At 36.2% G+C, this 14120-nt stretch overlaps 2 protein-coding genes across 7 annotated transcripts in view; one reads left to right on the top strand and one right to left on the bottom strand.

The window, feature by feature from the left end:
* si:ch211-269k10.4 (uncharacterized protein LOC100150242 homolog) overlaps positions 1-10426 on the top strand; it is a 45089-nt gene extending 34663 nt beyond the window's left edge. For 3 of the 4 annotated variants that reach the window (XM_051957074.1, XM_051957075.1, XM_051957076.1), the window contains exons 2-6: positions 6035-6209; positions 9726-9845; positions 9925-9981; positions 10063-10170; positions 10278-10426. In XM_051957074.1, coding sequence (XP_051813034.1) covers positions 6042-6209; positions 9726-9845; positions 9925-9981; positions 10063-10170; positions 10278-10376 — 552 coding nt within the window. In that variant the 5' untranslated portion in view covers positions 6035-6041 and the 3' untranslated portion in view covers positions 10377-10426. Of the gene's footprint in view, positions 1-4809; positions 5018-6034; positions 6210-9725; positions 9846-9924; positions 9982-10062; positions 10171-10277 lie in introns of those variants that run through there. The other variant, XM_051957073.1, reaches the window with a different exon arrangement.
* A 532-nt stretch (positions 10427-10958) lies between these two features.
* The window catches only part of zgc:158766 (uncharacterized protein LOC100009641 homolog), a 35005-nt gene continuing 31843 nt past the window's right edge, over positions 10959-14120 (bottom strand). For 2 of the 3 annotated variants that reach the window (XM_022215068.2, XM_022215069.2), the window contains exons 23-24: positions 13035-13093; positions 10959-11289 (exon numbers count right to left, since the gene is read on the bottom strand). In XM_022215068.2, the coding sequence (XP_022070760.2) occupies positions 13049-13093 (45 nt within the window). In that variant the 3' untranslated portion in view covers positions 10959-11289; positions 13035-13048. The remainder of the gene's footprint in view (positions 11290-13034; positions 13094-14120) is intronic. The other variant, XM_022215070.2, reaches the window with a different exon arrangement.

Raw genomic sequence — 14120 nt, forward strand, 5'->3', positions numbered from 1 at the left:
ATTCTCAGAAGAAATTTTTAATTAATTAATTTGCAATAAAGAAAACAGATCAGAGAAGCATCATGGCCTGTGCTGATGTTGACATGGACGTCCACGACTACGAGAATCCAGATGAAACCGACCAGAGAGACCTGCCCATAATACAAGATCATCAGGCTTCAGCGATGAGGCCAGATAGCAAAGAACCGCTGCATGACCTGCTGCAGAAACAGCCGGCTGCATTGGGGGTAAGAGAATCAAAACAGATCTGGAAGTAAACAAATAATCACACTTACATCTACACAATAAGTGAATGTTTCTGTGCTCTGTTTTTCTCATTATGATTATAAATTATAAATTTGTACTGTTTAGTGCAAATATTTAAAGAATCTACTACATACAGAAGATTGAACATGTTTCACATCTTGAGTGTTGCTCTTATTGAGCTGTGAGTGCATTTTTTTTTTTTGCCTGTGTTTGTTTGTCAGTTTCTGCAGATGACTATTGGCCTCCTCAGCCTTGAAATGGGAATTATTGTTTCTATAACCACTGACATTGGACAGTCCCTTACCACTCTGTTCAGAGTCTTCCAACTGACTGGAGTATGCGTAAGTTTCTGCTCAAGCAGGTACAAAACTGTGAAAATGTCTTGTAGCATTAAAGCACATTAAACTGTAAGCTGCTTTCTCCTCCTCCACAGTTCTTCTCTGCTGGACTTATTTGCAACCTGTTACTCATATATCCGGCACTGCTGACTGTAAGTAAAACAAAAAATGTCCTTCCAAATGGAGAAGGTGATAATTAGTTCAAAAATTGCATGACTTTTGTTACAGGTATCCCTCGCTATTAACTGTGGATGCATCATTGTAGCTGTTGTTGCAGCGTGTCTGACAAGCGTTGACCTGGCTCACTGGAACCCAGCAAACCACGAGCATTTGAAGGTAAAAATATGACAAAATGATACACTATCACTAAGAACAAAGTCATTGTGCAATCGACATTTATATTTTGAAACAGAAGAATAATATATATTTAATGATCTTTGTACCTGAAGCTGTCGGAGGTGATGGAGCTCTGTGTGTTGGTCCTCGAAGTTTTCCTCTGTACAATCTTCTGCATCTGGTTCTCTAAGGAGAAACGCACAAAATCCAAATGATGAAACTTTTGAAGTTTTCTGAGAAGAAAGCTGAGGATTCATACTATAAATGAAGTGTGCCTATACATATATGAAGGAAACGGCTGTATACTGTTCCTTTAAAGAGTTTAAGCAATGCACATTCTTAGTGTGTGCTTTTTTGCAACCATTGTGGCTTTCTGTTGTGTCTCAGCCTCAGTCTTATTTTGAAGTTAAAACCTCTGCTGCACAGTCCGGCTGTGGTCTGCGTCTAATGTTTGTCTCAGACATAGAACACAAGACTTTTAGGCACTCCTTTGACCAGTGACCATAAAAAGTCACTTTAAAATGCAGCTTCATTTTGAATAAATGTGATGCCACAGACAAGAGAAACTTGTACTTTGAACTCTTTATTATTACTATTATTATGAGCACAAAATATTTCTTTTAAGTGAAATCACAGGAAAAATATAAGACAATATTTAGATATTCCTAAATGAAGCAGTCTTTTTTAAAAAAAAAAAAAAACAACAGGCAACTTAGGAAATTGGCATCAATGTGAAGAGTCATTTATACAAAATTAAGTCAGCAGAGAGTCTGAAAAGATTCTAATTTGTCCAAACACCCAAAACTAGTCTTTCAAACTTGAGACAATGTCACATATTTTGTTCAAAAGAGCTCTAAAATTTATTGTCAAAAAGGCTTTAAAATAAAATAAATAAAAGAAAATGTAAATGCAGGTCTGATGTTTCAGTTAGGCCTACACCCAAACCTACAAAATACTCTTCACTTTTGACTTATTAAAGGTTCTTCCCACAACCTCTTCTCTAAATAAACAGCTGTTCCTCTTCTCTAAATAAACAGCTGTTATAGGTTCCTCAAGGAAACTCACAATCAAACAGGCTTTTGTAAGGCTCTCTTGATTTTAAGACAACATGCCATAAAGAAAGATTCAAACCATATTTCCATCTAAAATATTGTCCTTTATAAATCAGACGGACTTTATTTGCATTTCAGTTAATAGGATTTATCACAAAGGGCTTTTCAGAGCAGCCCGTGCAGAGACTTTAACATGACTGTAACTTCCTCTGATCTCAATCAAAACACGTGAAGCTTGAAGCGACCGTAGATGAGATGTACGTATTCTTCTTGTGGAGACCATAAAGAATAATATCACAATCCTGAGATCCCTTTTTAAGAATGTAAAATGTAAAAGTTTATGTCTTACTTTAAATTCCATTTTTATTTTGTATATCAAAGAAAATGTTTTTTTTCCACTGGTATCAAACATACAGTTTCTGCTTTGATCATTTGTGTAGATGGCATCAGAAGAGTGCCTATTATATATAAAAATATATTTGTAGTCAGGTGTTGCATGCAATAAAGGAGCATAATTTCCGGTCAATAAAAAGACAAATTAAACCAAGACAAAACAGTTGCCTTTATTAATATGTTCAAGACAATGCATGCTAAACAAAACCAATAAACAGAAGTAGTCAGGAAAGAAATGGATCATTTTTTAAAAATGTACAATTCAAATGTTAAGATTTTGTTGATTTTGCCACATTGATTGCCCAGAAATCTTGGTAGGAAAAGCCTCACTTTCATTCAAATCTATATTTAAATAAATTTACATTTAGTCCAAAGAAAAGCAACACTGAACTCCCACCTGCATGTGTTTTTTTTTTTACAACTTTAAATGTCGTGCACATCATAAAGATATTAGAAAGACAAACTTTTCAAATACAATCTAAACTGCAACACATTTGGAGACTACAGCTTTCTGCACAAATGTGAAACAGATGAGCAACACGTTACTGGGTTCATATCGATATCACAGCTATTATAAGATTACACAGAACGCATTATAAACAGGCAATTCTACATCTGTATTTGGCCAGTCATGCATATCAAATACAAGCAGCTTGTTATGTATTTTTCAGATATTTCTGACACAGAAACAACAAAAACTTTGACAATCTTTGTCCGTTGCATGCTTAAGAGTGGATAACATCATCAGGCTGGTAAACATACGTGCGGGTTGGTTGTTGGTTTGCATCAAATTCAGTCTGCCCGTTTCAGCAGTATGGTGGGCTACAGAACAAAGAAAGAAAAGAAAAAAGACTAATATACCTGTTGTAAAACATTTTATTGTACTTACATGCAGCTGCCGCATGTGTATGAAGAAAATGACATACCAGAGTGTTGAAATGTGATCTGCACACAGCTTTACTCAACCAGTAGATCAAGAACAGGGCTATTAAGTTTTCAACAAACAGCAGACTCATTATCAGTCCTCTGACTCCTTCACTCAGCTATAAAATGAGAAAAACAAAGTTAAAGTACATAAATATACGTCTGCTGAATTAATGTAAAAAGCCACTTTTAACTCAATCAGTGGTGATGTTGTTTTAATGTACCTTGGTGTGATAAGGACCAGGACCGAAATGGAAAAAAAACACGTTGAAACAAAACGCCGTAAGTGACCAGAAAAAGCCGATAATGTTCAGAGAGAAGGACAGCTTTGCCTGGAGGGTGAAACAACAGTGTGGTTAAGAGCTTTGTTCAGTTATCAGAAAAAATGTTTCTTGATCTGAGCAAATTTATTCCTCTCAATACTGATGAGAAAACCTCGAAAAATTTCAAACAAAAAAGCTGTCAGAAACTGTAAAAAATGATTATGCAAGTCTTCCTGAAACGATACAAAAGTCAAGAATTAGTCAAGTTATAATTAAAGAGACAGCAAATTTTCTTTATGCAAACAAAATCATAATTTTTAAAGATAAAACTCACCACATGTATGTTTGAATATTTCCCTGCAGCGTACGACAGCATGCCAGACACCAGAAACTACCAAAATGATCAAGCATATCAGCTGTTCTACATGAAAACATAACAAATTCAATGTACCAATGAGACTTTTGAAAAGTTTTTGAAATAGTTTTCTTACCACAACACTTGGCAGAGTGAACATGTTGGTGATGTAATCTGCAAAACTCACTCCAAGAATGAAAAGAAAGATACCAGCAATGGCTTGGACTGCCTTGTAAAAAACAAAAAGAGGACATGTTAATCTAAGAACAATAGAAAATGCAGAAATCAGAGACAATCTGTGTGAGAATGTTGCATTTTTTGTTGTAAATTCAAAACAGAAAATGTAGGAGTCTGATTGCATGGCACCACACCTTTCCATCTACAAAACAACAGAACTTACTCCAAGAGGTCTAGGTTTCCCCCTGATAACAAAGATCTTGTAGGAGTCTTTGAACACACAGTGGAATTTTTCTGGCATCAGCTGATCCTCCCGAAGACCCAGACCTCCGATGGGAATAGTGATGATCATGGACTCATCACACACGAACGTCTTCCTCACCATCCTCCTGTGACTGATATCAAAGACCGTTAGAGCAGCTTCTATCAGCGGCGATCAGTTGTTGAGGTTTGCAGCAACACCAGTAATACCTTTTTTTTCTTTACTTTGCTGGACTCTGATCTGAAATTCTCTGCTTTCTCAAATGAGTTCGACAAGGAAATGGTACAGCACGCAAACAGTCTTTGCCTCACCCCTCCCTCACCACCAAACACCCCCCCTTTCTCACACCACAAAATGCTTGCATGCAAAATGATTTGACCAACATTTACAACTGTTAACATCTAATATTTTAACTTGTTTATGCTAAAAACACATACTAAGTTACAAAAACAGTTAATTTTCAGCTGGAAATACCATAAAATACAACACATAACAATGAGGAAATAAGCTCTGAACATTATAATCTCACAGAGACTCCTACCAAAGTGAGGAAGTTAAAGTGTGTGATGACCTCATCTGTCAGTATTTTCAGGGAAGTGGAAATCATGCCTAAAGAGCAAGACACTTGTTTGAGGCAGAGGGTGAAATAGAATCTACTCAAGCCAAACACAGTAAGAATGATTTAAAATTCAATTTCTTTGCACTGAAAACAGCTTTGTTAAACACAATGTAATACAGAATGTAATATTATGAGCATTTTAAAGCCTGTATATTACTGTACTTGTATTTATTAGCAGGTGCATGGTAAATATCTGAGAAACGGTATGCGAATTAGAGCTGCACCTGTTTTCTGTCAATATATTTAACATCAAGTTGCCTGAAGAAGAATTCAACAGTTTAAAGCATTACTATGTTGCATTAAAAAAAAAAGCCTTTGCATTTGTTGTGCTTGATGAAAACTTCAAGGATTTTTCATTGTGCATCAGTCAATAACTGATCAGTATGAATCTTTGTCTGCAAATAGAAATTTCTCTTTATGTTTTACTTGTTTATTATCGCAATTTTGAATTTCATAGTGGCATAAAATATAAAAGTTATGGGAACTAAATACATGAGGGCTGTCAAAGTCTTTTAAAATAAAAGGAGAAGCTAAAATAGCAACTGCCTTTTATGCTGCAATAGTAGCATCTTTGTCTAACAAGTCAAGCTAAGTTTTGTGCCAGTTCTTGTTGCAAGACAAACCTAAGTCCCCTAATGTATGAAGAATGATGCAACACAGTGACAGGAAAAGCTCCATATTCTCTCAAGTCTAATCTGTGTCTTGAGTTTGTACAAAGATGTGATTAATTCAGTCTTGGCTTTATTCTTCCCTGCATTGTCTTTTTGCGATCAGTTGCAAAACATGAAATGAGAATATTATGTGCGATATCAACCACATATGGCAAGACAAATAGAAACACCAGAACAATGTGCGACAGCTTCTGAATTATTGCTTCATCATGTCAGCAAATGCTTCTTAAAATCTTAATTTTCACTGTTTCATACAGCACTGTTATATGGTGTTATGCTGCAGTATGCATGGATTTCATATTTTCAGGTCACTCTGTGTACTTTTTAAGGTAGCATTTGAGCATTGCTGAGTCCAAAGGAGGAATTATTCACTTTACAAATTGATTTTGTGATCAAAGAAGCACCATGGCCTGCGCCGATGTTGACATGGACATCCACGAAGACAGGGATCCGCACACAAGAAGCGACCAAAGAGACGCGATGATAATACGGCAGTACCAGGCTACAGAGATGATGCCGGATACGAAAGGGCCACTGTATGACCTGCTGCAGAAACAGCCAGCTGTATTGGGGGTAAGGGAGTTAAAAAATATCTGGATATACTGGATACCTGAGCTATTTTAACTGTATCTGCTCGAAATGTGCATCTCTATGCTGATGATACAATTGTGTACTGTAGTATTGATACTTTAACATTGTAATCAAAATAAGCACACATCAGCTATTAATGCAAATAAAACTTAAGTTATGATCTTCACCAGAGGCAAAAATATTGATTAGGGCAATCTTGTAAATTCTACTATGATTATAAATATTAAAAGAGTTAAAGGGTACAAATATCTCAGAATTACGGCTGGTGAGACACTGCATTTAAATATCGTGTTCAAACTAATGACTATATTTTGGGGGAAAAAATGGTTTCTTTCACCCTTACAGGGCCATGTTTCTGGAGAAGTACATATCCTAAAACATATAATAAAATGACCTAATCCATAAAAATATCGATCAAGTCTTGCGAGGTCGCATTGTCGTAGATGTTCGCTATAATGAATTTTGACCGGTACACGGCCCCGATAAGAGCTTCGTAATAACGGCTCATACGGCTTTATCGTTTGAAATAAGCAAATTTGGGGCCAATGTTTATATCGACTTAAACATACGGGTGTGTGCATATTTTATGTTAATTAGCAATCATAAACAAGTCACGTGTGTTGAGCCGAGAATGTTCGGTTTCGGCTGTGTGTACGAACAAGCGTGAACCAAGTATACTCGGGTCTGGCTTTTTAAGGGTTTACAGAAACAAATCATGTTTCCCACTTTGTTGCATATCTGTACTGGATTATAGTGACATTTTACACATGCTTCAGGTGTGATCTCAAAGTCAATGGACACTGTTTATCACTCGGCATTAGATTTTATCCCATGTGATCATTACGATACTCATCAAGTTGGATGCTTCTCCCTCTCTGCAACACATTTCAGATACTGGACTTTATCCATTTGTGAGGTTCTTACTTTTTTTTCTTTTTAACTCCCTTAAATTACATCATTGCTGTCTCTTAACCTCCAAGGACCTGGCTCAAAAAGAGCATATTGTCAATAATAATGCTCATAATAAAAATAATAACATTAATAATTATAACAATAAAATAACAACAATAATAACAAAATAAGTATAATATAAATATAATAAAATATAATATCAGTATTATATTTATTGGCTCCTATTTATCCCAAATTACTAGAAGAAATCTAAAATGCAAAACCAACCAAAGCTCAGGTATTAAGAGGTTTATATTGACTCTTCTCATAGGCGTCAACTGTTTTTACGTTGTTCTGGAAATCCAGTTTCATTCTTTTTGCACCTGCAGAATAAAATGAAATTGGATTCAGTTTTATCATTATGGCAATTGGAGGTTTGAATTAAATATATAAAATCATCTTATTTTACATCCAGCTGTTCTTGGTACAGCTGATTCCTTCAATATAATTGTTTTAATGTCTTATTTTCTGTTTTTGTTCTTGTTGTTTTGTTGGTTGTGGTCAAACAGGCCAACTCTTACACAAGGCGGTGGCACATACTGCTCACCAGGAAGTGTTGGGGTTTAGTGTCTTGAACAATGGCAGCTTAGAGCGCAGCTAGAAAGAAACCAGGGGTGACATTTCCAACTCTGCAAGTACTGGGCAAGGTACTTTGTAAAAAAAAAAAAATGCAATTAAAAATATGCAACAGTCCAAATTTCTTTCTTTAAAAGTGTCTAATCCAAACAGCTTTCATGTACTGAGCAAAAATACAAATGCAGGATGTACTACAGTGCTTCTAAAAAGTATAGTTTTGTCCTTTTATTGCTTTTAAACACTGAATCATGGTTGATTAAAACTTTTTTGACAAGAACTTACAAAAAAAGACTCTTCTAATCAAAGCGAACACAGGCTTCTACAAAGTAATATCAATTCATCGAAAATATAAAATGTAGAATCATTTATTGGAGGTTTTTTGCGTGGACATTTTGGTAGACAGGGTCATACACATCGATGCAGAGCAACACATGGCGAATTGTAAATAGTCTGCATTTACTAGTATATAACAGTTTTCTTCCTTAGTGGTACCTTACATAGTTTACAGTGTTTTCTCTTTCACCCAATTACAAACACTCACAGAACAATGGTAGCAGATTTGCCACCATGTTGCAGAACAACATCAGGATCCACTTCCTATCAGCGACAAACAACAACCACCTACTTTTCCACCCGAGCCTCAGATTGTCTTCAATGACACAGTGTCTAAGACAGTTTCTCATATGAAAAATGGTGGAGTTGTAGACATTCAAGTGACAGAACCAGCCTACTGTTTTCACCTTCGTCTTTGGGTCTGTGACACCGTGTCATTTGATTAAAGCTGCGTTTAAACAGGCGCTTTTAGTATCAGTAGTGAAAGGGGTATCTGGTCATACTATTTGACACAGCTGAGCAGGACGCAGATTAACTCAAGGGTCAAGAATTTGCAGTCAGATTAACAATTCAGCAAGGCCAAACGAAACCTTTATCCTACTATACCAATGAGATGAGACTTTTTCTCTAAATCAGAAAAGAAGACTATTTTCATGCTGTACGTGTTCAGCTGGTGAGAGCTGACAGTTGCGAATAGTCAGATAAAAAAGGAACAAACACTGTGGTTACTTTTTTAGTAATGCGCACATAGCTGGTGTGTGTGTATATATATTTTACTTTTCGGGGACTTCCATTTAGATGTCGCTGACGCCAGTCTTCTCATTACCATTTATGTCTTATCTAACAATATTTACAAGACATGTTTGTGCCTTCATCGGTTCTATCAGATTAGAAGTGTGAGATAAGGGCAGCAGAAACAGGAAACGTTTCGTTGAGGTTTTCGTGGCCGATGCTACACTTCGTGTAAGTGCAAAGACTAAAGTTTCACAATATTGTCCATCCAATACTGCGAATGTGTGCACCGTTCACATGGGTGCACATTTAGTTATTTTTTTAAAAAAGTTAATGATTTAGGTGACCGGGGAAAGACAATTTTGCTCATTGAATTCATGTTGCAGCTATGAATTAACAGTTTATTAGTCTTAAAAAAAGATCTTTTTGTTATTCATTCATTTACTGTTTGAGTGCTTTTCAGTGCCTCTTTGCAGTGAGGACTCAATGAATTGCATATGAAAAACACTTTTTCCAGGGTTACAAACATTAAAAATGCATTTAGCTCATGCATTTTGGAATCATTGTGAAAAAATATGACATCAAATTAATTGTTCTAGGAAGAGTAAAGAAAAGCAAAGCCGAGTACGGTTGGGTGCTCTTACTAGCCTTAAAAAAATATATTATTGTTGCATTTAGGCATTCCTGACACCTCTGCTGTTATATCCAATATACCTTTATTGTAACTGTTAAATAACTTAGATCTGCACACTATAATGACTGTATTCCTAATCACAAATTATAAATTCTATTATTTACTGAAAATATTTACAGAATCTATCTTGTAGGGAAGACTGAAGCCACTTCACAGCTCCAGTGTTGCTCTTATTTAACCGTGTATCTTTTTGGTTTCTTTTCCTTTGTCAGTCTCTGCAGATGATAAGTGGCTTCCTCAGCGTGGGAGTGGGAATTCTTTTTTCTGTAACCCAGGAGATGAGAGAGTCCCTTTTCACCCTGTTCAGAGTCTCCCAGATGACCGGAGCTCTCGTAAGTCTCCGCTCAAGAAAGACTGTAAAAACAACATTGAAGCACATTAACCCATAAGCTGCTTTCTCCTCCTCCACAGTTCTTCTTTGCTGGACTCGTTTCCAACTTGTTGTTCAAGTATCCAGCATTGCTGAGTGTAAGTAAAACAAATAATGCATTTACAGATTTTTAAAAAAAATTGACTTTTAGTTCATAAATTGCATGCTTTTTGTCGCAGGCGTCGCTCGCTATAAACTATGGATGCATCATTGTAGCTGTTGTTGCAGCTTGTCTGATAAGCGTTGACCTGGCTCACTGGAAACCAGAAAACCACGAGCATTTGAAGGTAAAAACATGACAAAATGATACACTATTACTTTAAAATAGATTCCAAAGGGTATATTTTCGAATCGAAGAATAATGTATATTTAATGATGCTTGTCCTCCAAACAGATAGAGGTGATGGAGCTCTGTGTGTTGGGCCTCGAGGTTTTCCTCTCTGCAATCCTCTGCTTCTGGTTTTCTAAGGAGAAACGTGCAAAATCCAACTGATGAGGCTGCTGAAGTTTTCTGAGAAGAAAGTCAAGAATTTCTACTTTAAATTAGCTGTTTGTTTATATAAGTATATATAGAGAGAGAGGATCGGGGAACTGTTGCTTAAAAGATGTGAAGCCCGTTTTTTTTGTGTCTTTTTGTACAAGTGTGACTTTCTGTTCTGTCTACATTGGAGTTAAAACTCCTGCTGCGCAGCCTGGCTGTGGTCTGCATCTGATGTGTGACTCGGACTAAGAACACAAGGCTTGTGGTGAGCAAATGTCAGCACCTCTCATATGAAGAGAAAACCACTCCTCATCCTTCTCAACCTCTGTGCCTCTCTGTCACGGTAGTAGCGGGTCTCATACTGCACTTCGGGCTCTCTATTTGCAAGGGTCTCTGTGTGAGTGTGGTTTTCATACTTGGTTATCAGTGGAAATATCTACTAGTTGCTTTCAGCTGCACTCTCACTTCTGATAGTTGCAGAAAGCTTCCACAACCTTTGACGCTTTTGTTTGCAACCAGTGCAGCCATTCGCAGGTGGAAGCAAACAAAAAAATATATCGCGCATTAATCGTGGCGAAAGAAAAAAATACAACAACGTGTTCAAAACATTTTAATCATCTGTACAAATTTATCACAATGCAAGACTGGCGACAAAAGAAGTACGACATTGTCTGGATTCTTCTGCTACTTTTTTTGTTCTGTAAAATACATCTACAATATAAACACAAGCCTAGTTCCTTAAAACAAATGTACAGACGTACCATGAGAACAGTGGATTTAACGAGTCTCTTCTCAATTTACAGTATCATATTGAAATGTCATGTGCTGGTTGAGCTGTAGCCAATAAAGTCTTAGTGCTTCGAAGTTTGACTCTGGTTTTCAATCTTCTTGTTGTGAATCAAACTGTTGCTTGAGGATTTCACAGCTGCAAAGACACAAAAAAACCCCCAGAAAACATGAGAAGATATTTAAAGAAAAAACATTTTTCTACACATTGTGCCATCAAAATGGTTCAACTCGAGCAAGCATGCAATATTAAGAATTTCAGTCAAGCAAAGAGGCTCAATTAAACACCTTTTATGATGCAAACTTTTTAATATTCTGGCTTCAATTCTCATGTTTCGGCAAATGTGTTCGCACAAAATTATAAGCCAAATCGTAGCTAAAATTGTACTTTGCGTCTCACGGAAAGGAGAGCTCCTCAAACTTATCCATCAGTTACGATGAATGTTTTATGACTAGATGTTTCTTGAAAACGGCCTATAGTTGTTAAAATGCAATAAAAATAAAAATACTTGCTCTATCTGCCAAAACTCAATACGCAAAGATATTTTGCTTTTATACACTCTTTGGCTTTTTGAGGTAAATAAAGACAGCTGAGCAATTTAACCTTATTTAGGTTTGACAACAGGAGGGTTCTTATTTATCACACATGCCTTCAAAATGCTTAAATCTAACTACAGATGCAATAGTTCACTACTTGAATCTATCTATCTGCACTGAGATAGTTGGTCTTTTTTACAACTAAAGACAAAATAAACAATCAAGTTCAACAGCTTAATAAAAATACAGAACTCAGGCATATACAAAATGTTTTCTTTTCTATCATAAATGCATTCCAAAGCCCTGAAACAAAGGCAGTAACCATCAGATAGTTCAATTTTAGTTCATATTAAGCCTTTTGCCATCTGCATGTTTGGCAGTAAATTTAAGTTATAAGCAGCATATCACAAAGTTAGTTTTTTATTATCTTTGAAATGTTTCACAAATACAATCTATCTTAACTTTTAAATGACAAAAAGTTCATGCTTGCATGCTTTTATCTCATGTGAGGATTACCGCAACAGCCTTTTTACCTGCAAAAATCTATCGACTGATTCCAGACTGTACAGAATGCAGCTACCAGACATGATCACATCACTCCTGTTTTAGCCTTTTAACAGTATGTTTTAGGACAGATTTTACAGATTTAAAGCCCTTCATGGTCTCTTTCTCAACTATATCTTGACCTCTTAGTACAATATGCACCACTAAGCACTTAGAGGTATTCAGGCTGAGGTCTTTTGAACCGTCTTGGGGCCCAAGGGCTAAAAGAGGACAGAGCATTTACAGTCAGGGCTTCGAGCTTCAGCTTCGATATGCGGAAGAAATCAGGTCGACTGAGTCAGTGACCTCTTTTAGGTCTCTTTTTTTCCCCAGAGAGCCTTTCCTGATTTTACTTGTGTCGAAATTTCCAACACTATGTTGGTTTTTATACACCAAATTGTGGTTTTATCTGATGATTTTGTAACTCGTCTGTTTAATTTTGCTGCCCTTGTGAAACCTTTGACTGAAAATTCTAAAACCACAGACTATAACGTAACACAGCATGCATGTGTTCAAACATACATGCTCTTGAGAACACATACATTTCACCCTCATGCCAAAGAGATGCACATAAATGAGAAAAAACATGAACAGGAGACCAAGAAGTTCACAAGACAAAACCACCTGCGAGGAGGAGAACCCGCTAAACCCATCAGGAACACACCGCCATGCAGAACACAACACAGGCACCGAAAGCATTTCCACACAGATTAGTATTCAGGCCACGGGTGCTTCCTCACAGCCGTTAATGAGGTTGTGAAGGGGACAACACAGACGTCCACTCCTGTGACGCCGGTTACTTACTGAGCTAAAACCCCTCAGACCACTGTAGAGAGGCCTACCGCTATAAGAGAGGTCTTGCTCTGGTAAAAACAAAAACAGCAAATATGTGGTGAGTGAAACTAAAGCAGCAGCTATTTTCTGAACTGTCGGAACTTAGAAATACAGCTGATTGATTATTTCAAGCTCCTCTTTTATTAAAGCTGTTTAATGAGGGGTTTGTTCACAGTGAATCAAAAAGAAAGCTCCTCACATTACACAAGATGCGGAAATGAATAAAAAATGCCGCCATCTAAACACGATCGCAGATGACACTCTTCTGCACATGAAGGTAATGTTCGGATCGCTTTCAACTTTCTAGGAAGACAAATACATGTTCCACATAATTCAAACAGATTCGACTGATCTGAGGCTTTAACCCTCTGAACAGCTGCAATTTATGGGTGTCGTATTTTCTTCAGTGTGTGCTTTTAATCACTGGAATATAAAATCCTGGAAACGGCACATACATGACTAGAGAGAACTCAAACATGTCTTTTGTGCGCGTAAAGCAATTAGAATACCTTATGTTATATTTAAAAAGAAAAAACAAATTGATAATTTGACACAAAAATTGAAAAAAAAAAACAAACATGTCTAACATTTTTCCAAGTCCCCACAAGTTTCACCAATACTGTTAAATGTAAAATTTATATGAATATAAATTCTATAAAATTTATATTTTATGTATATTTTTATAACCATTGATCTTCTGAATACTATTTCCAAGCCATGTTGCATTTATTTTCCTATTTCTGCCTATTTTTAAACAAGGAGAAGAAAGGGATTTTTCTAAAATATCATACTAAGATTTTAAACTTAAATTTGATTAATTCTCCTAATATAATAGCACTCTACAAATGACTCATTTAAGGAATGTCAGAAAGTTGAAAATCTGAATTTTTACAGTTTCTGATTGATAAATGGTGTAATTATTACAATATTTTTAAGATAACATACTTTCTCATCCACTGATGGGTTTGGGGGTTCAGTAGGTTAAACAATTATACCCTGATCTTTTGCATTTATTACCACTTCAAATGAATTAAGTGAACAGCTTTGGACAATCAA

This window comes from Acanthochromis polyacanthus, chromosome 12, assembly GCF_021347895.1.
Source record: "Acanthochromis polyacanthus isolate Apoly-LR-REF ecotype Palm Island chromosome 12, KAUST_Apoly_ChrSc, whole genome shotgun sequence".
Classification (NCBI taxonomy): Eukaryota; Metazoa; Chordata; class Actinopteri; family Pomacentridae; genus Acanthochromis; species Acanthochromis polyacanthus.